This window comes from Aotus nancymaae, unplaced genomic scaffold (assembly GCF_030222135.1).
Source record: "Aotus nancymaae isolate 86718 unplaced genomic scaffold, 86718_ANA_hifiasm-v0.15.2.pri h1tg000053l, whole genome shotgun sequence".
NCBI classification, from domain to species: domain Eukaryota; kingdom Metazoa; phylum Chordata; class Mammalia; order Primates; family Aotidae; genus Aotus; species Aotus nancymaae.
The window spans coordinates 14,438,880-14,460,884 of NW_026988467.1; the positions used below are offsets into that span (position 1 = coordinate 14,438,880).

The 22,005-nt window shown below is 55.4% G+C and overlaps 1 protein-coding gene across 8 annotated transcripts in view; it reads left to right on the plus strand.

The window, feature by feature from the left end:
- ARHGEF10L (Rho guanine nucleotide exchange factor 10 like) overlaps window positions 1–22,005 on the plus strand; it is a 177,960-nt gene that overhangs the window by 81,809 nt on the left and 74,146 nt on the right. For 4 of the 8 annotated variants that reach the window (XM_064363360.1, XM_064363357.1, XM_064363356.1 and 1 more), the window contains 7 exons: window positions 582–665; window positions 4,888–5,060; window positions 9,901–10,017; window positions 13,258–13,366; window positions 16,506–16,612; window positions 19,474–19,551; window positions 20,605–20,784. In XM_064363360.1, the coding sequence (XP_064219430.1) occupies window positions 9,985–10,017; window positions 13,258–13,366; window positions 16,506–16,612; window positions 19,474–19,551; window positions 20,605–20,784 (507 nt within the window). In that variant the 5' untranslated portion in view covers window positions 582–665; window positions 4,888–5,060; window positions 9,901–9,984. Of the gene's footprint in view, window positions 1–581; window positions 666–4,887; window positions 5,061–9,900; window positions 10,018–13,257; window positions 13,367–13,476; window positions 15,692–16,505; window positions 16,613–19,473; window positions 19,552–20,604; window positions 20,785–22,005 lie in introns of those variants that run through there. The other 4 variants (XM_012439979.3, XM_012439982.3, XM_064363359.1 and 1 more) reach the window with 4 other exon arrangements.

Here is a 22,005-nt window from a genome sequence, read left to right on the forward strand (position 1 = left end):
GCTGAGAGAGAGGTGGGCAGGCCTGGGAGTCGGTGTGGGAGGAGAAAGAGGGGCTCTGACAGGGCTCTAGGGGCCCCGGGACCCAGGGAAGCATCACAGGCCAGTGGGTCTTGTGACTTATTCCTGGAAGGCGGATAGTTTGAGGACTGGCTCCAATCAGGGGTGGGGGCTGGTTTTCCAAATCTCATGCTGCTCAGTGATGAGGGGCTCGCCTGGGGGCCTGGGTGACTGAGGATGCTAGGGCCAGGGCACAGGTGCTGGACTGAGTCATGCTCTCTGCAGGAGCCAGGAGCGGCTGTCCATTAGCCAGATGGGCAGGCCTGCGGGCAGCAGGGAGGCAGGTGGGGCCTGTGCGGTTACTGGGAGGGCGCCTTGGATGGGCTGGAGGGCGGGGAGAAGGGGGAACCCGGCATCCCCTGAGAGCAGCTGGTGGGGCTGAGGGCTGGGCTGGGCTGGCAGAAAGCAGGGTGCTGCATGCTACCAGCTGGTGCAGTCCTGATGTCATCTGCAGCACCTCCGGCCAGGCCGCCACAGGCCACCACAGCCCAAGTTGGCGCTCTTTCTCCCCTCTTCCCTCTCAGTCGACCGGTTCACTTTCCCTGCCCTGGAAGAAGATGTGATTTATGACGACGTCCCTTGTGAGAGCCCAGATGCCCATCAGCCCGGTATGGTTTCTGCAGTGCTTCCCTGCTTCTCTTGGGGATGGGAGGGAGGCAGGGATTGGGGAGGGTTGTCTCCTTCCATTTCCTTCTGTCCCCACTTGGCCCAGTGCCCCTCCTTCTTGTCTTTAGAAACAACTGTAGTCATAGGGAGAATCTGAGATGGCCGAGGGCGTGGCCAGTGAGGCTGGGCAGGTCTGGGCATCATGGGCAGGGCCAGGCTCCGCTGTGGGTCCCTGGGCAGGTCATCACCTTTCCAAGCCTTGATTCCTCCCTCAGGAAAATGGGGCCATAGTCTGGGCTTTCCAGGGCTGTTGGGGAAGATGACAGACGATTCCACTCAAAGGGGAAAGCAGATAAAGCTCTGGAAAGTCCTGCGCCCTGCTCTCGGTTGAGGGCTGAGGTGGGCCGGCAGGCAGGCAGGCAGGCAGACGGGCGATTGTGGCCACAGAGGGGAAATGGGGTGGGGCTGGGGCAAGTCTCGCTGGAACTCACCTGATGGGAGAGAGGACTGTTCAGTGACAACAGGAAGAGTCATCTTTGCTTGAACACGTGAGGCCAAGCTACTCTTCATAGTTTCAATCATGTGACAGCCTCAAGACTTTGATTTGGGATGTTACGTCCTCATTTTACAGAGAAGGGAATGACAGAGGCAGGGCTAGGATTTGAATGTGGGGTCATTCTGATCCCAAGTTCAATGCTCTGTCCCCGACCCCAGGAGGATTTGAGTGGCATTTTATGACAGCTGAGGCACATTTGATCCCACTGATCCCACGGCCCCATGAGGGTAGCAGGGCCAGGCTTATTTATGACTTCTGTCATAAAGAGAGGCTAAGCCACCAGCCCCAGAGCACACAGCCAGGATTTGAACAGGTGACTTTGCTTTTCCTACTGTGAGATTCTTCCTGTTTTCAGGGGCTCTCCTTCCAATGGGGAAGCACAGCCCCTGCTTTTGAGGAGCCCCGAGTCTGATGGGGCAGCTCTAACCATCCTTGAGCAGCATACAGTCCAATGGGATGGGAACATTGGACAGACAACACGGCCTGAGGGCCCCAGAGCCACCCTCCTGACTCCAGTCTCAGGAACGGGGACAGATGATACAGAAGAGCCAATGGTACTCTTAGCCCTTTAGCAAGCCTGGGATGTGCTTGGAGCGCATTTTCCTGTTTGTAGCGCACTCAAGTTCAGGGCGCGATGGATTCCCATTGTGACGGGGGGCAAAAAAGTCTTAGGAAACTCCCAGAGCTGGGAGTTCTGAGTGGCTGAGGGGCCTCAGCTGTTGTTCGACCCATTTGGCCTGTTCCCCACCTGAGTTCAATTAAGCCACTAAGTCCTAGGCCCATCTCTGTCCTCAGGGTTTGGGAGGCTGTGGCCTGTTCGTGGCCTAGGAGTTACACAGCCTGTGTTTGCACCCTAGCTCTGGGCCTGCAAGTGAGGACCAGGATTCCCGCATGCTGGGTTGTGGGAGGATCCAGTGCGACAAGGCTGCAGAGCTCAGTGCAGGGCTGGCTCTTGGTAGGCGCTCTTCACACAGGGCCGCTGCTGCTGTTGTTAGTGTTACGCCTGCCGAGGGTCCAGCACTGGCCTGCCTGGGGCTGCAGTGGGCTCAGCAGGAGCTCAGAGAGGAGGTGGTTACCCAAGGGACAGGCTGTATGCTGCGGTGGGCACACACAGCCCTGTGTTTGAATCCTGGCTCTGCCATTGATTTGGGCACAGGGCTTTGTGCCTTTGGGCCTTGGCTTCTTCGTGTAAAGCAAGAATATCCCCAGTTCACAGGCCTTTGGGGAGGGTCACACTGGGTCCTGCCCAATCTCTCTGGGCCTCAGTTGACCCATCTGTAAAACTGGGGCAATAATGGCCAGTCCTTGGGTGGTAGCGTGGATTCCATGAGGTAATTGATGAGCAGGAAGCATGAGGGGACCCTTGTGTGGTCCATCTTCATTTCATGGCCCTCGGGCTGCACACAGGCACCAGAGTTCTGTGACTCTGTCTCCGCTTGAAAGGACATTACTATATGTGTAGATGGTGGTGACCTCAGCGAATGGTAGTGTGGAACCCAGCCCTGCTCACTGTCTTACTGTGGCCAGCCACATCTCTCCCATCTGTCTAATAGGAGGGGTGATCATTCATACCCTGCCGTCTGCACAGGGCCACTGGGAGCTGGGGCGCACTGAGGACGGAGGTGGTCGGGAGCGCGGTTCAGCCCTGTGGAGGCGTGGACCTGCCATGTGTTGCCAGGGTTCCTCCTCAGGGCTTCTCCAAGAACTCTGCCTCTTTGGTCACTAGTCGAGGGGCCTCCACTGCAGTAACGGGATAATCAGCCTGGCCTTCTGAAGGTCGCAGCTGCTCCACTCTCTAAAGACATTAGTTACCATTATCTTTTGCTTAAAAATAACCTCATGTTCCCTCCTGGTCCTGGGACCCGTGTCCCACTAAGCCTCAGTGCATTTGTTCTTTGGCTGACGCTCTTGCCCCTCACCCCTCACACCCCAGCTTTTCTGTGGGGTGAAGTTGGGGGTCCTGGGTCTATGGACTGACACACAAGCCCCCGCAGAGCCACCACAAGTGACGGCCTGCTGCTGTCAGCCAAGCGCGTGCTGTGTGCCAGGCACTTTGCCAAGAGCTCCTTGGCTGTTTTATGTACTCCACCTGTCCGCTGACTATTAGCCCCATTTTGCAGAGAGTTCTCTAATGACCAAAGCTTACAGTTTTTTTTGACACAGTCGTTTCTGAGCAGATTTCTTTTCTTTTTTTTTGAGACATTGTCTTGCTCTGTCGCCCAGGCTGGTGTGCAATGGCATGATCTTGGCTCTCTGCAACCTCCTCCTCTGGGTTCAAGCAATTCTCCTGCCTCAGCTTCCTGAGTAGCTGGGACTATAGGTATGCACTACCATGCCCAGCTGGTTTTTATATTTTTATTAAAGACTGGGTTTCATCATGTTGGCCAGGCTGGTCTCGAACTCTTGACCTCAGATGATCTACCCACCTTGGCTTCCCAAAGTGCTGAGATTACAGACATGAGCCACCGTTCCCTTTCTTTCTTTCTTTCTTTCTTTCCCTTCCCAATGCTATGTTTCTTCTGTGCATGAAGAATATAGCTTTGGAAAGGGTTTTTAAAACCCATTTTCATCTTGATGAACTTTTTGGCATCCAACCCCACTTTCGTGAGGTCTGCAGTTCTACAGGTAACAGATGAGGAAATGAGACCCAGAGGGGTGAAGGGCCTTGCCCGAGGTCCCCCGGTGATGGAGCAGGGGCTGGGACCCTGTGTTCCGGCCTCGGGATAGTGACTTTCCACCTTAGCCTTCAAGTGGCATCTCACAACCCAGTTGAAAGGGCCCCACGAGTGCCCTGGCCCTTGTGGGACCTGTCCCTCAGACGATGCAACTCTCAGCTTCTTGCCCCCAAGTTTTCAGTAGAAGGCATTTCCCTCAGGCTTTGGAAGGGAAGGAGCTCCTGGACTCTGGGCCAGCTGCGCCCCCTGCTGGAAGATCTTGGGCCACACGTGAACTCAGATTTGGGGTGAGGGGCCCTAGGGCCCCAACAATCTCTGTGTCATTCCTGAAGGTGCTGATGGCCTGAGCCAGGACTTGGCTCTGGATCTTCTCTTTTCCAGCAAAAAACAGGTCACGTGTGGTAGCTCCACGTCTGGGTGCAGTGGCTCATGTCTGTAACCCTGGCACTTTGGGAGGCCACTGCAGGAGGATCACGTGAGCCCAGGAGCTCAAGACCAGCCTAGGCACATAACAAGACTCCATCTCTACAAAAAATAAAAAAAAAAATTAGCTGGGTGTGATGGGACACACCTGTGGTCCCAGCTACCTGGGAGGCTGAGATGGGAGGATCACTTGAGCCCAGGAGTTTGAGGCTGCAGTGAGCTGTGATTGCACCCCTGCACTCCAGCCTGGGTGAGACGCCAAGGAGGCCCAGAATGAGCTCCGAGAGCATACAAAAGGAATGCTGGGAGCAAAAGGAAATAAGCGGGGCCCCTGGCGTGTCTGACGCATTTCTCGTGTTTTCCCCATTTTCTCAGGCCCTCCTTGCCCTGCAAGGGGGAGGATGTATTGTTATCTCCACTTCATGGTTGAGGAAGTGTAGCTGGAGCCCCAGGGCCGCCACATTCTCCCTGACCCCCCTTGCCCCACCTGGGTTCAGAACTTGGATCTGAGGCTGGAAGTCTGGTAGGCTTGGCTTCAGGGCCCGGGCTCACCGGCGGTCGCTTGCCCAGCAGGGGCAGAGAGAAGCCTGCTCTACGAGGATGTGCACCGGACTGGGGCGCCTCGGCAGGCGGAGGACCTAGGTTGGAGCTCCAGTGAGTTCGAGAGCTACAGCGAGGACTCCGGGGAGGAGGCCAAGCCGGAGGTCGAGCCCACCAAGCACCGAGTGTCCTTCCAGCCCAAGGTGAGGGGGCCGGGGGTATCTCTCACCTCAATCAGGGCACAGAGACCCCTTCAGGGAGGGAGGGAGCAGGGTGGTGAGGGCCAGGCCCAGGACTCGCATCTGGGTCCCAGGGATTCCCAGGAACATGTGGTGAGAGGGGAGCCAGAGCCCAGGTCATCCTGAAACAGGAGGTGACCCACAGGCATTGCTGTTGGCAGCCCTAAGTCTGGGATTGGCATGGCTGGCACCTGGCACAGGTACTCCCCCCATCCCCTTGCTGTGGTAGACCTGGTCGATTAATCCCAATGCTCATGGGCTCAGATTGGGCTTCAGAGTCCTCTCAATGCTGCACTCCAGGTAGCCCAGCCACTTTGAGGTGGAGCCTGGACCAGATACACTTGTTCTCCCCGCCCTCTGGGACCGATGCTCAGATCAGGCCTCAGCCCACGCAGTCCTCTCTGCTCTGGGGTGCTGGACGGGGGGCTGCTGTGGCTAAGCCAGAGTGGCCTGGAAGGCTTCTCTCCAGGGTCTCACACGGTGCCATCCATGCATTTGGCTTCCCTATGTTTCTGCCTGGAGCAGGGGTCATTCTGCTTATTTCCTGGAGGGGAGCCCCTGAGGCTGCAAGGAAGATAGGTCCTCTGGTTCCTCCTCTCCCATGGCACCCTGCTCGTTCCATATTGTTCTGCAGAAGCCACCAAGGGGCAGTGTCTGCCCATGCTGAGATTTGTGGTTTCATGGGGACAGCTTCTTACAGGCCCTGACTGAGCAGAGGGGATGGGGTCCTTCTCAGGTTCCTTTTACTTTTATTTGTATTATTTATTCTTTTGAGACAGAGTCTCACTCATTTGCCCAGGCTGGAGTGCAGTGGTGCAATCTTGGCTCATTGCAACCTCTGCTTCCCGGGTTCGAGCATTTTTTTGCCTCAGCCTCCTGAGTAGCTGGTTTTACAGATGTGCACCATCATGCCTGGCTAATTTTTGTATTTTTGTAGAGATGGGGTTTTGCCATGTTGCTCAGGCTGGTCTCAAACTCCTGGCCTCAAGAGATCCACCTGCCTCGGCCTCCCAAAGTGCTGGGATTACAGGTGTGAGCCACCATGCCGGCCTCAAGCTCCTTTTGAAAGATGCAGCAGGGCAGGAGAGCTCTGCCTAGGGCCATTCCTGCATGGGCAGGGCAGGGACAAGAGAGGGGCCTTTCCCGGTACCTCCTGCCCTTTTCTGGGTTTGGGGGAACCCCTGTGGAAGAAGCATGCTGGCTGGAGGGACACCTACACCTGAGTCCTCAGGAAACCATTCCTCAGACCAAGATGGGCTCCCGGAGTCCTGAGCAAGCCTGGGGCTGAGCAGGTCTCTCTGAGCCAGGTCTTTCCAGGGATGAACCTCCACGGCTGGGCTGTGGAAAAACACCCTTAATGTCTTGCTAGCCAAAAAGCAAAGCATTTATGACACCTACCGTGTGCCTAGTTCGTATCTTCAGTTGTGGGATGGGATACATTGGAACAGGAAGACCTGACACAGGCTCAGCCAACCTTTATGGTCCACAGGAGATACTGAATGGAAAACAGTTTGTCAAAAATGAAGACAAAATGCTGGTCATCATAATCAGGGTGGTACAGTTGTCAAAAATAAACTATCAGCCCCTTCAAAACGAAACCAAACAAAGGCAAATATGCCTTTATGTACATGTAAGCCTGTGTCCAGCCTGGTTGCATGCCTGATAGGGGTAGGGACTGATAGGGCCAATCAGAGGAGGCCTCCGAGAGTGGTGAGTTGGAGCTGGCGTTCCTCCTCCTCCTCTCCCGTGGTGGCTTTCCCAGGCTCCGGCCTTCTTGCTGGGACTGGAAGGAAACCATGCTCATCTCAGAGGGAAGGAGGGATGAAGATGCTGAATGCAGGCTTTCCAGCAGTGGTTCTCATTCTTTCACGGGCATCAGAATCACACGGTTGAACAACAGATGCCAGGGCCTCACCAGGGACTCTGATTCAATCATCAGAATCTGGTTGAATCACAGATGCCAGGGTCTCGCTAGGGACTCTGATTCAGGGGTTGGGTGGGGCCTAGTGATCGGCCTTTTAAGCAGCTCTCTGCCCCTTGGGGTGCAAGGGGCCCAGGGAGCACTCCAAGAAATGCAAGGCTGCACTCTCCATGGCTTGGCCCTGGGAATGGGACCTCTGGGGGCTGCCTGTGAGCTCCTGTTCCTCATACTCTCAGGCTGGGGGCTTTGGACCCTTCCTCAGCAGATAAACTATGTGGCACAATTGTTGGGATTTCTAACCACTTGGAGTTTTTCTCTGGCCATAGCCAAGACTCCCCTGCTCCCTGACCAGCTTCTAGGGAGACAGGAGGTTGTGGAGGGCTTTTCCTCTGGTACCCACTTCTGCGAGGGACTCGACCGAGCCTGCCTCTGCTGCTTCACCCTCCTGAGCCGCTTGGGGCGCACCTGCTCACCCTCTGGCATTGCAGCAGCTGCATGTTTTAGGGCCACTGCTGCTTGGCTGTATGTTGTGTGTGCTGCAGACCCAGGGCAGCAGGGGTTTGGGCATGTGTTTCGTCCTGTTCCTGGAGTCTGACCATGGCCTGGCACCCTGCCCAGCTGCAAGAGAACCAATGGAACCCCTTCTTCAGATATTGGAGAGGCCGTCCCTAGGCAGGTGGGCTCTTGCCAAAAAAAAAGGTGACCGTGGGATCTGCAGAGGGGCGCTGACCCAAGTGGAAGCAGCTGCCTCGTCTTGTTATGTGAACCAGTGATCCTGCTGGTGCCGATCTTGGGTCTTTGGGTTTTTTTCCAGTTGTGGGATGGATTGCATTGAATTCTCCCACTCTCCAGTGGTGACCTCTTTGAAATCAAGGTCTCTGATCCAGCTGGACAGGGACTGGGCAGAACTCATGGGCTCATTACAGAAATGCCAGCCCTGGCCCAGCCTGGTCCACCCCCTGCTCTGATCTGGCCAGCTCAGCAGGTGACCGCTGATCCTAACATTTCCTAGTTCTCTTGACCCTGAGAGAAGTGAAGGAGCACCAGAAGGCCCAGGGGCTTTATTATTTTATTGTGTGAAACTATTTTATAGATGAACAGGACTCAGGTCAAACCTCAAACTCCCCAGTTTTTTGGGAGTCTGGGTAGCTCTCAGAGGGGCCCCTGTCCTGCATACTTCTTTGCATAACAATATTGAACATATGCCTAGAATGGTATACTTTACAAAGCAGTGTCATTAGTTTTCCTAGTACCCTAAGTGGTCAGTGTTATTGTCATTAAGATTCTCATTTTGTTGATCAGAAAACCTGTGTGAAGCTCAGGGAGATTTAAATGATGTAGAATGCAACATCACATAGGGATGAAAACACCTCATCTGTCTGATGTCCATCTGTCCATCCATCCATTCATCCATCCATCCGACAAATATTGGGCACTTGCAATTTAAAAGATAATAATGGTGTCCATTTTTTGAGTACGTAATAAGCTCTGGGCTTTGCATGTGCATTTAATTTTCTCAGCAACCCTATGCAGTAGCTATTGTTATGGCCACTTTACCAGTAAGGAAGCTGCAACTCAGAGAGGTAAAGAGATTTTTCCAGCTAGTGAGCAGGGAGTCATGATTTGAGGCATGCCTACCCGCCTCCAGAGTTCATACTCTTGATCCTTCTGTCTGCTTCTCTAGAAGTAACACCCATCTTGGTCTTTTGTGTACTTTACCAAATATCACTGTTGCTCATACAGTGAATGCATTTGAATATCTATCTGTTCTTCTGTCCATCCACCTGTTCTCCCATCTGTTTGTCCTTCCATCCATCCATCCATCCATCCATCCTCCAAGATAATCTGTAAGCTGGGCATCTATTCTTCAATCCAGTTGCCCATCCCCCTCCCTCCCTTTTACCCTTCTTCCATCCTCCCTTCATTCATCCTTCCTTCCTCTAGCAGTGTACCAGAGGCAGCTAGTGCCAGCTCACGAGAACTCGGGAACCAGTTATGTGCATCTCTTTACAGAGTCCCATTCAGTGATGTCACTTTGGTAGCTTGAAATTGGTGGAAGTATTCACACCATGGAAATGCTTCATAGCAGGGTCCTTTTTCCTGGAGAACTGGTTAAATATTTGCCAGCACAGCACTGCCTGACTCCATTCTCCTATCCATCCATCCTCTTATTCCTTCCTCTGACTGTCTCTTCACCCATCCATTTGTCCATTTGCCCAGCTACATAGTCACCTAACCAAATTTATCCATTTGCTCATCCATCTATTTATGTGTCTGTTCATCCGTTTATTTGTCTATCCATCCATCCCTCTGCAAACCTGTCCATCTGCCCATCTACTGTCTGTCTTGTGCCCATCCATCGGCCCAACTCTCCCTCTCCCATCCATTCATCTCTCTGTGCATTTGCTCACTTATCCATTTATCCTCTCTGACCCCATTCCATCCATCCATACTCCCACCCACCTGCCATCTGCCCATCTTACAAACTTACCTAGAAGCTCCTATGTTACAAGCCCTGTGCTGGTTCATGGGGCCTGGAAGAAGACACAGCCTTGCCCTCAGAGCATTTTCCCCTTTCCCTAGAGGGGGCCTGGGTTTGCTCCCCCTCCCGCCTCTCCTCCCCAGCAGCCCAGATTCCCTGCTGCAGAGACCAGGCCCCCAGCTTCCTGGTGTGGTGCGGTGGGACACAGCGGAGCAGATTCCAGGCAGGACCTGGCTGGACTGCCGCCTGGGACCTGGGGCTCCGCATCCCACCAGCCCGAGCTGTCCATCCGCCACTTTACCTGAGTCTCCTCTCTCCTCTGTTGTCTGTGTTTTGTCTCCTCCCTGTCCCGCGTGCTCCTTTCACCTGCTCTCCTTCTGCCTGGCCGCTTGGGGCTCCAGCTTTCTCCAGACCTGACTAGGCTAAAGGAGAGATACGCCAGGACTAAGAGAGACATCTTGGCTTTGAGAGTTGGGGGGAGAGACATGCAGGAGCTGAAGCACAAGTACGATTGTAAGGTATTGTCTGTCTGTCCCCTCAAGCCCTGGATGGGGGCCATTTCCAGCTGCAGCTACCTCCAGGGGCCTTTCCTGCTGCCCCGGTACCACGAAGCCTCCCAGGCCCACCCCTGAGTCCCAGGGCCATCCTGAGACCTGGACCCTGGCCACCCTCGTGTCTGTGCTGGAACTGGCAGATGCCTTAAGCCACGTGTTCCTTTCCATGTTCTTGCCTGTTATCTTTCTCCCCACCCGGAAGTGAAACCCTCATAGTCCACCAGAATTCCCAGGAGGGTTTTTAAACTTTAGGACCCTTGGAATCACCTGGGGTGCTGCATTAAAAATGCAGGTTCCTGAGCTCCAGCCTCAAGGATGCTGCTTCTGTAGGTCTGGGATGAAGCTCAGGAATCCGCAGATTTCATAATCTGGACAGTTGGGTTACATATTGAAAAACGTGAGTGTTGGTAACATTGGATGTTCCTATCCCTCCTCACTATTCAGAGGAATCCAGGATAAGGAAGTCTGTAAGAGAAATCACAGAATTTTCTTAAACTTTTGGATAATGATGATATTGACCACAGTAGGTTCCATTAATTGAGCACCTGCTATGTGTGTCTTGGCTAAAGGCATGGACTTTCGAGGTCTGTGGGCCTGGTTTGAATCAATCCCAGTCTCACCACTTCCTCACTGTGTGATCCTGAGCAGGTCCCTTGGCCTCTCTGAGCCTCGGTTTTCTTGCCTTTGAAATGGGAGCATTCACAGTCCCAACCCTCTGGGTGGCTGTGAGGGTTGATGATCAGGCCTGTCGGGTGTGCGGTGCTGTGCTTGGTCTAAGAGCTCAGTGGATGGTTGCTGTCGTTTTCTGCGCTCCTGACTGCCCTGTCCTTGTGGCACTCTGGACAGTAGCTGCCTTTCTGCATCTTTTAGTGTCAAGTACCCGGCTAGTGGCCACACCAGTGATCGGCAACAGAAATGGGGTTCCAGCTGAGGTCCACTGCATACCAGAGCCCAAGCGCCCTCCATCCTGCAGTGCTGCCCACTTTTTTGGAATGTGGAGCCTCCTAGGAGGAGAAGAGCAAACGCTTTACAATTTACGAGACCTTTCACAGATACCCCCGAGAGGCCTGCAACCCAGGGCGGGGGCGGGGCTGACCTCGAAGGAAGCCAAGGCTCAGAGAGGAGCCAGGAGCTAGTGAAGGGCAGAGTCTAAGACAGGGCCTTTCCCCTGCCGCGGCCACACACTGTGGGAATGGGCGGATTCGGCAGGTTTACTTGGGGACAACTTCTAGGGTGTTTGCCTTTTCTTTTTTGCCCAGGAAAATGCCAAGAGAAGGGCCTTAGATGATTCCCTGAAAGACCACTTTGGGGGGGTTCATAGGACAGCCCCATTGATGGCTTTCTGCCAGAACAGGAACTGGATTCTGGAACAGAGGTTTTGGATCTCGTGAAGGTGTGACCCTCTCTTCTCGCACCCCTCGCCCGCCAAGAAGAAGAAGATGAGCATCTATGCCATCCCTTTAATTAGATTCTCGAAGGCCTCTGTGACCACTCTCCCTGCCCCACCCCCAGAAAAGGCCAAGCGCCACTGCTCTAGGTTTGTCCCGTAGAGATGCAGGCAGGTTGGGGGCTTTCTTCCTTTTCCCTGCTGCTGGTTCCTTCCAGGAAGTCAGCCTTCTTCCTTAAAAGCCGCCACCCCTGCCTCCTCATGCATAGCACCTGGTGGCTTCCAGCAAGCCTTCCTTGCCCAGACCCCCAGGAAGTGCTTGGATACTTAAGTGGGGACCAAGGGGTTATTGGAGGTGAGAGCAGAGACCAGAGACACCCCCTACCAGATTAGTGCACCCCACCTTCAGCAGAGAGTTTTAGGAAGAAGAAAGCTTTCTTAGAACTGCACTGTCTATTATGATAGCCATGTGGCTCTTTAAATGGAAATTAACTAAAATTAAATATAATTAGAAATTTGGGTCCTTCCTTGCACCAGCACATTTATTTATTTATTTATTTTTATTTTTTGAGATGGAGTCTCACTCTCTTGCCCAGGCTGGAGTGCAATGGCACAATCTCTGCCCACTGTAGCCTCTGCCTCCTGGGTTATTCTCCTGACTCAGCCTCCCGAGTAGCTGGCATTACAGGCCCCCACCACCAGCCCTGGTTAATTTATATGTTTTTAGTAGATATGGGGTATCACCATGTTGGACAGGCTGGTCTCGAACTCCTGACCTCAAATGGTCTGCCTGCCTTGGCCTCCCAAAGTGCTGGGATTACAGATGTGAGCCACTGCACCGGCACATTTCAAGTGCTCATAGTCACATGCGGCCAGTGGCTGCCATATTGGGCAGTGCAGATTCAGAGTTTCTATCACTGCAGAGTCTTCTCCCGGCTGGTACTGCTGTGTGTTGGAGAAGATGTTGGGGCTAGGGCTGGGGCTTGGGAGGACAAAGGACTGGCTGAGGGGACAGCAGCTCTGTTTCCGGCCTGGGCTCCCCCAGCGCCCAGGGTGCCCACTTCCCCGTCCTGGGCACGTGCTCTCCTTACATCTCATGTTCTGCTTAGCTTGTTACGCTCAAGTCCATGGATCCCCTCCCCACCGCCAAGGGAAGCTGCCTCTTGCTTTCTGGCAACTTCAGCCTTTTCTCCTTTTCCTGGACAGTGGCTCAGTAAGAAACCTGGCTGTTTTGGGGGGAGACAAGGGATGGGTCCCTCACTTGGATTTGGTGGATGGGATGGGGGTGTGCACACACCTCCTTTAGTTGCTCCTAAGGTCATGTTCAACATCAGGAGCACATTTCGCTGCTCAGGGAGCTTTCCCAGACCCAGTCTGTTTGGTGCTCCTGGACCCTGGCAAGGATAGGTACTGCTATTCCTCAGTTTTGCCTGGGGAAATGGAGGCTCAGCAACACTCAGTGATGTACCCAGAGTCATGCCACTAGGGGGTGGCCCAGGGCTCCAGGTCTCAGCACCCCTTGCCCCCCTCCTCACCAGGTCACATCATCTCCTGGATTTGAAATCTGTTCACATAGTTTGTCCTGAGGGGAAAAAAATCAGCTATGGCCTCCTCTTGCCTGTAAAGAGGGAGATCCCAGGCATGAACGCACGCCTCCTCATCCCCACTGTCACCCTTGGCCACTGCTCACTGACCTGGGGGGGAAGGGTCTGGGTGGTTCTGACCTCTGCAGGCCAAGGCCCGGGGAGGCGGGTGCCCTTCGGTGGCAGGTGTCCCAGGCTGTCCCTTTCCTGATGAGCCTCTCTATCTTTGCTCAGATGACCCAGCTCATGAAGGCCGCCAAGAGCGGGACCAAGGATGGGCTGGAGAAGACGCGGATGGCCGTCATGCGCAAAGTCTCCTTCCTGCACAGGAAGGACGTCCTCGGTGAGGCGCTGCCTGAGCCTCACCAGAGCTGGTGCCCAGCTCTGGGCTGGAGGTTGGGGGTGGGGGTTGGGTTTTTGCTTTACACCCCAGAGGATATGCTGGGTGGGTAACACTTGGTGTACGGCTTCCTCTGGTGGTGGGCGTTGGGGGCTGAGTCCCAAATATCCTGGTAGGTCCCCGTGTGTCTGCCCCTCCTCTGGCAGGCATGGCCTGTCCCGTGGGGGAGCTGGGCCTCTCCCTTCAGCATCCCTGCTCCTGCTCTTGTCACGGCTGTCTCGGTCTCCTGCCCCCCACGCTGTCTGGCTCACCTGTCCTCATCTTTTTCGTTCCTGTTCCTCCTTCCTTTACCCATCCACCCATCTCTCCAACCAGCTGACATTTACTGAATCCTACTAAGCGCCACAGCCTGTGCTGCAGGCAGGGACCCAAGATGCGTGTCTCAGCAGTGCCTCTGGGGCTGGCCGGTGGCACAGCACGGGAGACAGGCATGGAAATGGGAAATGACAGTGCAGGTTGACAAGTGGGACGCTGGGGTACCCTGGGGGGCATGGAGGAAGTGAGGGTGGACTTGGGGGAGGAAAGTTCTGGGAAGGAGAAGGAGGCACAGGTCCCCAGGCAGAGGGGAGTGATTGGGCGTGCAGAGCCCCGGGGGTGGGAACGTGTGAGGTGATCCAGAGAGGATCTCTTAGTCAACACTGATTATTTATTGTGTGCCAGATGCTCTCCTGTGAGCCTGCAGTTCCTCACTTAATCCTTATTCACACCACACAGGGTGCAGAGGACACCTACATTCCCATGCAGCAGATGAGGGAATAGGCACAGAGAGGTTCAGTGACAGGGCTGAGGACATACAGGCCTGGAAGGGATGGAGGAGGCCTCATGTGGCAGAAGCGAGGGCGAGGGTGACAGGTCAGCGTCTGGTCAGTACAGGCTCTGTGGGCCTTGCTGGGCATTTGCCTTTGGTCTTAAGGATACTGGGAGGTCATTAGAAGGTTTTAGGCAGAAGAGTCCCATGGTCAGATTTGATCAATTGGTCATTCATGCAACACGTTTTATTAAGCATCTACTATGTGCTAGAAACTGTCCTAAAGCCTTGGGCACACCTGTGAACATGAGTCCTGACCCTGTTTCCCCGAACCCCCCCTCAGGTGCCTACCCTTGCTCCTGGTCCCCACCAGTCTCTGGTCCCTTCCTCCGGAAAATGTCCGTGTCAGGGCCCCTGATGTGTTCCCAGGCCTTGGTGGGACAGGGTCAAGTGAGACCAGCCCCTGCTGCCCATCTCACATCTTTAGAGGCAACAGACAAGGAGGCAAGGAATGCCGGGACAGTGGGCTCACAGCTGATGGAATTTTGGGGGTGCCAGTTCTCCTTGGAAGGAAGGAGGCTTTGTCTGGATAGTACATGCTGCCCGTCCTCAGCACACAGCCTGGTGCAGCAGAAGGAACACAGGCCTCGAGCCAGCCAGAACTTTGAGAGCCTGTGGCCTCCCTGGAAAGTTTTATAGTTTGACCTCCCCATGCCTCAGTTTCCCCATCTGTACAGTGGGGTGGCTGTCTCTCTTGTAGGGCTGTGGTGAGGATGTCTGAGGTAGTACGAAGAGAGAGAGAGCCTTGTGTAGCAGACATTATTCTTGGTGGGCGGTCAGTCCCTAAGTGGAGGCCTTTGATGCTAGGATGGCTTGGAACTTGCCTGCTCAGAACCTGGCTCTGTGGCCTTCAGGCTGCAGTGTCGCCTTGCACTATTTTCCCCTCTTGGGGGCGGCAGACTATAAGTGGTTTCCATCTGTAAAATGGGTTGAACCCCACCTGTGTGCTTGATGCGGTGCTAAACCAGGGTAGGTGTGTGCAGGCCTGGCAGAGCCTGGGCGCGGAGTAAATGTGCATGCTCCTTCTGCTTTTCGGGGATCACTGACCCCCAATAAGGGAGGGAGCAGGCCAAGTGGCCATTCTAAACTCATTGAAATGGTCCGGAGAAGGGACAGTGTGGCCAGGCCAGCTGGCTGGGAACTCTTCCTGGGTCACTCTCCCCACCCCAGGCTGGCCAGGGCTCTCCCCAGGCCTCCCCACCCCGCCCATGAGGCCAGCGCCTTCCTGAAGTGACCCTCCCCACCGAGGCGATATTAATAGCCGTGGCAGGGCTCAAATCACAGGCCAAGAATGTTACCCAGCGGCTCGTGGGGGAAGAGGAAGCTGCGAGGCCGGCTGGGGTGGGTGCGGAGTGATGCCCGGGGCGTGATGTGGGCCCAGCAGGAGGGCCTGCACCACCCCCACCCCCACGCCGTCATCCGCTGTCCCTCCTCCTCCTCCTCCTCTGTTTCCTGCTCAGGTAAGGGCTTACTGGGGTGTCCCTGCTCCCTCCCACCCCTGGGGTCACTGCCGCTTCTCCTTTCCTCCCCAGCTGCCCCACAGCTCCCACTTCCTGCTGCCCACGGGTGCCGCTGGAGTCAGAGCCATTCAGCAGCCGGGGTCCCCTCTCCTGGCACCTGTGCCTCGCTCTGGTGGGGGCTGGAGCCCTCTCCGGATACCCCCTCACTGCCTGACCTCCCCGCACTCTCAGAGGCCTGGGCCTTGTCCGTCTCATTCCGTCCTCCGCCCGAGGTCCATCCCCACTCACGCCCGGGTTCCGCGTCAGGCTCTTGTTGAACTTTTTTTCCTTTAGCTCTGCATTTTTTATTTAAAAATGAAAGTGCCAAACCGAGCTGCCTTGTTTTTCTCGGGGCTTATTTTCTTCCCCCTTTTAGACTTCCAGAAGAAAACTATTTTTAGTTCCTAGTGATGGGGACATGGGCGGCCAGCCTTTGCTGGGCCAGAGCGGGCGGGCCTGAGTGGGGACAGTGGCTTCTGGCAGCATGGACACCAAGAGCCCAGGCCTCGCAGGACGCGGCTTTTATTTCTGCCTGTTCACCCTCTCGCTCACTCACCTGCAGTTATTCACTGATGGACGGCTCCAGGCTCTGGGGCGCAGCAGGGAACTCTTGAGAGGAGCTACAGGGCAGCTCTCGCCCCACAGGGCCCCGGGAGCTGCTCACGCTCTAGGACCTGAGTCCAAGGCTGGTCTAGGGGTGCTCTCAGCTCCTGAGGCCTGAGCAGCGTGTGCAGTCCCTGCCTTAGCCGTGTCATCGGCCTGTCTGACTTTCCAGGTGACTCCGAGGAGGAGGATATGGGGCTCCTAGAGGTCAGCGTTTCGGACATCAAGCCCCCAGCCCCAGAGCTGGGCCCCATGCCAGACGGCCTGAGCCCTCAGCAGGTCTGTAGGGGAGTGGGGCAGGTGGGGGTCTTCAGGGGAAGGGGTGGCTCAGGGGTTCCAGCCTATTCCCTGGGGCCACACTGGTCTGGATCTCACAGGGGCTGTGATGATTGGGGGCTCTTGGCAGAGTCCAGCGGGGCAGGGGCCTCCTGGTTCTCTCCTCAGCCCTTGCACGGGCTTTCCACTTTCTCCACTGAGGGCTCTGTGCTGTTGGTTTCGGGGGGTGGGCTTCCGGCATCTAGGGCGCTTGCCTCCCTGACTCTGTGGCACACAGAGCGGCCCTGTTGGCTGTTTCTGACTAAGGTGTCCTTTGAAGAATGGGATGGGATCCCAGACTTGGGGCAGGCTGCAGATGTGTAGATGCCCAGCCCCTGCCATCTATCTGCCTGTCCTCACCCTGGGGCTCAGTGCTGCCACAAGCTCCCACTAGAAGCTGAGGCTCTTCAAGGATGGCTTCCGTCTTGTTGAGCATTGCGCTGATGTCCAGCGGTGTTGGGCTGGGATCTCTGCCTGTCACATTTTTCCCTCGCAATCCGCATTTTGCCAGCCATGAAACGGTATGAGATCCCTGGTTCCTCTGCCTGCGAGGCTGCTGAGCAGGATGTGACAGGGCAGCGAGCTCAACGGAAGGGGTTTCCCTCTTTTTTTTTGGTCAGCAGAAAATCCTATGCTTGCCCCTTTTTGAAAATCAGGAAGATGATAGAGCCACCCTGGCCCAGGCTTCTGCTGCCTGCAGCTGGCCAGAGCAGAGTTGGGGAAGGCAGCTCCATTCTCGGGACACTCCCTCTCCTGAATTCATGACCGTCCACCTGCCTCCCTCATGGATGGTACCTGCCCAACCCAGCACGGCATTTGAGATGGCGAAGCCCCAGCTATGACAGCCCGAGAGACCAGACCTCCAGCTCAGAATCCGGGCCGCCCCCTCCTGCTCATGCCACTGGTGCTGTCCCTGGGCCTCTCGCCTGCAGCACTGTGCAATTTCTGGATCAGGCAGTGTCAGTTACTCTGGGCCAGGAGTTCTCAACTAAGGGTGATTTTTGCCCCCAGGAGACTTTTGGCAACATCTGGAGACAATTTTGGTTGTCACAACTTGGGTTGCTACTGGCATCTGGTGGGTAGAGGCCAGGGAAGCTGCTGGACATCCTACCGGGCATGGGACAGCCCCACCACGGCGAGTTATATGGCCCCAGATGTCCTTATGCTCTGCTCTGGGTGCCGCTTGGACACCTGGGGATTGTTGACAGTGGATCAACAATGGGACAGTCGTCTTGCCATCTGCTGGGGCTGTGTGGCCAGGCTGGAGTGCCGTGGGAAGACTGGAGAAGAGCCTGCCGGAGGCAGGAGGAGGCAGCAGAGGGAGCAGGGCAGGGGCTGGGGTTCTGGTGGCGGTGGGCTCCTGATGGACACTTAGAGTAGCTGTGGGGTAGAGTGGGGGGGTCAGTCACCTCCCAACCCTAGATTGAGAGGGACGGGCTTCCTCTCCGCCCCCTCACATGTGACACTTCCTGTGAGGACTGTCCTAACTTTGCTGCACAGTAGAGTCACCTGAGAAGATTTCAAAATTCCTGTTATCCAGGTTGTACCCTGTCTGGAGGACAGCAGAGCCTCCGAAGATCTGGGGTGGGAGCCGATGACTGTGTTGGAAAGATCCCCGGCTGAGACGGCGTAGGGGGGCACACCATGCTTGGCCGGGTGCTGCAGGCAGCTGCTGAGGGGTTGTGGTCGCCTCTGTGGGCCAGGCTTCTGGAGGGGTTAGGGTGCTGGTGAGAGGGAAAGGAGAAGGGACTGTTTATTTATTTATTTATTTATTTTAATTTTAATTGTTTTTGAGACAGAGTCTCGGTCTGTCACCAGGCTTGAGTGCAGTGGCACCATCTTGGTTCACTGCAACCTCTGCCTCCTGTGTTGAAGTGATTCCCCTGCCTCAGCCTCCCAAGTAGCTGGGGCTACAGATACATGCCACCATGCCTGGCTAATTTTTTGTATTTTAGCAGAGACAAGGTTTCACCATGTTGGCCAGGATGGTCTCCATCTCCTGACCTCATGATCTGCCCGCCTCGGCCTCCCAAAGTGCTGGGATTACAGGCGTGAGCCACTGCACTTGGCCAAGAAGAGACTGTTTAGCCAGAAGCAGAGACCACCTGTGGGGTGGGAGGGTACCCCAAGTCCTGTCTTGTGGAAGAGGAATAGCTCAAGGATTTCATTCACAAATGAAGGGGGCTGAGATTCAATTTACACTAACGCCAAGACAGAATTTTCTTTTCTTTCTTTCTTTTTTTTTTTGGAGATGAAGTCTTACTCTGTTGCCCAGGTTGGAGGGCAGTGGCACGATCTTGGCTCATTGTAACCTCCACCTCCCAGGTTCCAGCAATTCTCCTGCCTCAACCTCCTGAGTAGCTAGGACTATAGGCATGCGACAGCATGCCCAGCTGATTTTTGTATTTTTAGTAGAGATGGGATTTCACTACGTTGGCCAGGCTGGTCTCAAACTCCTGACCTCAGCTGGGATTACAGGCGTGAGCCACCTTGCATGGCCTAGAATTTTATATTAGAGTTGTCCAAAGATGGAGGTGGCCACCTGTCATGGTGGAGGAGTGTGGTGATTCCCCCATCCCCAGATATATGTGTGTAGAGGGGCTTGCCCTGGGATGTACCCTTCCTCCTCCATTCTGCAGCCTGGGTAGCAGAGCATTCCTTTTGGGTGGGCAGGGGCTTTGGGAGGAAGAGGAGCCGCCAGGCCCAGTGGTCCCAGTTGGGACCTGGGAGTGATGGGTTTCTCTGTCCTGTAGTTATCAGCTCCCCTTCCTGTCACCTGTGCGGCAGGTGTCATGTGCACTGACTGTGCTTTTTGGCCCGAGCAGGTGGTCCGGAGGCATATCCTGGGCTCTATCGTGCAGAGCGAAGGCAGCTACGTGGAGTCTCTGAAGCGGATACTCCAGGTGCGACCTCAGGGAGCTCTCAAGGGTCTCTGGGGAGGAGAAGGGAAAGCCCTGGAGGGATACTTTACACAGAGTGTTTGTGGACTATGGGGGGTTTTAAAGGGACAGGACCATAAGCCAGCAATGTTTTATGGGTACAGTAGAACCTCCAAATGTAAACAGCAAGAATTCCTGATGCCCTGGTGTTCGTGGGAGTGGCTTCTTTCTGAACAGAATTGGGATTCTTTGAAATGACTCCTGGCATATAGCCCCATGTATACCTAGAAGGGACTGTATACTCCTTGCTACTCTGGGAGCCCCTGGGGCTTGGGCCATGTCTCCCCACCTTCCTGGGGATCCTTAGGTGGGAAGATGGGTAGGATGGAATCCTCCTTGCCTAGAGAGGGGTAGGATGGATCTTCTTTCTCGCATCAAGAGGGGCAGGATGGAGTCCAATTTTTCGCATCAGGAGGCCCAAGGATTGCTGAGCAGATGCTTGCACGACATGACTAGTATATGCCGACTTAGTCTATAGCTTGAATCCCTGAGACAGTGACTCTTCTGGGATGTTATGGGCATCAGAGTGAGGCCACCAAAGCAGGGAATTATTGCTAATGATTCCCCTCTATTCCCCTCCTGAGTTTGGATCCTCAGAGAGGGATCCCAGGTGTCAGGCAGGTAGAGATGAAAATATCACCTGTCTCCGACAAAGCTGATTGGAGAGTGATGCTGGGTATGGGAGCCCAGGGAGCTTGCAGTGACCTTATCGCTCACGGGCTCCATGGCAGCCAGAGCTTCGCCCTCAGGCCGGCCTCCAAGGAGCTCCTTGCAGGCAGATGACCCATAAGAGACCCTCTTCCTCCCAACTAATTTAACACAGAAGTCATGGGGGTGTTGTGGGCGGCCGGTGAGGCCAGGGGTGTTATGTTGATGGAAATCCTTCCAGAAGCACATATGAGGAGTGAGAGATGATTGCCGCCCCACCACAGGAAGGCCCATTCATGGCATTTATGGCTGGCAGGTAGGGAGAGGGGCTGCGCCTGGCCTGTGGCCTCACCCCGCCCTCCCCGACAGGACTACCGTAACCCCCTGATGGAGATGGAGCCCAAGGCCCTGAGCGCCCGCAAGTGCCAGGTGGTGTTCTTCCGCGTGAAGGAGATCCTGCACTGCCACTCCATGTTCCAGATCGCCCTGTCCTCCCGTGTGGCTGAGTGGGATTCCACCGAGAAGATCGGGGACCTCTTTGTGGCCTCGGTAAGTATCCCCAAACTTTTCCCCCAGCCCACCAAGGTAAAGCCACAACCAGTCTGACTCCAGGGCCATGCAGTTCAGCCTCCCGCCTCTGCCTGCTCGTCTTGCCCAAGTCAGTGGGGTCAGAGGGTGGCAGGGCCTCCAAGTCCTCCTGGCCTGATCAAGGGGTGAGTGTGACACCTTGAAGTGGCCAGGATGTCCTTGGACACACCTGCCAGGCTGTGGTGCTGCTGAAGCCAGGTCACTGTTCTGGTTCATCCCAGGTAGCAGCACCTCCTCCTGGCCTCCCAGCCACTGTAGGCAGCCACCTGGCTGGTCGTAAGCTCCCTTACCAAGCACCTGAAGGGTGACCGGCCACTGTGAAATGCTTGCACAGACCACAGCTTCGGCCCTGAGAGGATGTGCCACTGTGCTGGGGAACGGGCACTGGATCACGATCCATATGACCTGGTTCTGGTCCCAGCTCAGTTCTGCAACCTAGGGCAGGTCCAGGCCCCACTCTGGGGGCTCCCCATCTGTGGGATGAGGGGTGCACTGGATCCTGGCTTTTCCCGCTGAAGTCTGTGGACCCTAGAGATTCATGGGGTGAGGGAAGGTCAAGTTGGTAGTACTCTACTTTGATGTGTTTTAGGTAATTAGGTTTTGCTAAAAGAAAAAAAATGTGTTTGAAAGCCATAGTGCTTGATAGATTAACTAAAACAGGTCTGATATCCTGGGTATATGTCAAGGGGCTCTGGTGAGAGGGTTGGTGGACTCCAGGCAAACCATCCCTCCCTTGGCAACTCAACTCTGGGCACACCACCTGGTGAGAGGCCAGGAGCACTTTCCTTGAAGGTGGAGGGCCAGAGGCATTCTATTTCCTGAACATGAATTCTTTCCACCCTCCTTCACCCGCCCTTCTCCTCCCCCCACCCTCCCTCACCCACCCTTCTCCTCCTCCACCCTCTCTCACCTGCCTTTCTCCTCCCGCCACCCTCTCTCACCTGCCTTTCTCTTCCCCCACCCTCTCTCACCTGCCCTTCTCCTCCCCCACCCTCTCTCACCTGCCGTTCTCCTCCCCTACCCTCTCTCACCTGCCGTTCTCCTCCCCTACCCTCTCTCACCCGCCCTTCTCCTCCCCCACCCTCTCTCACCTGCCCTTCTCCTCCCCTACCCTCTCTCACCCACCCTTCTCCTCCCCCACCCTCTCTCACTTGCCCTTCTCCTCCCCCCACCCTCCCTCAC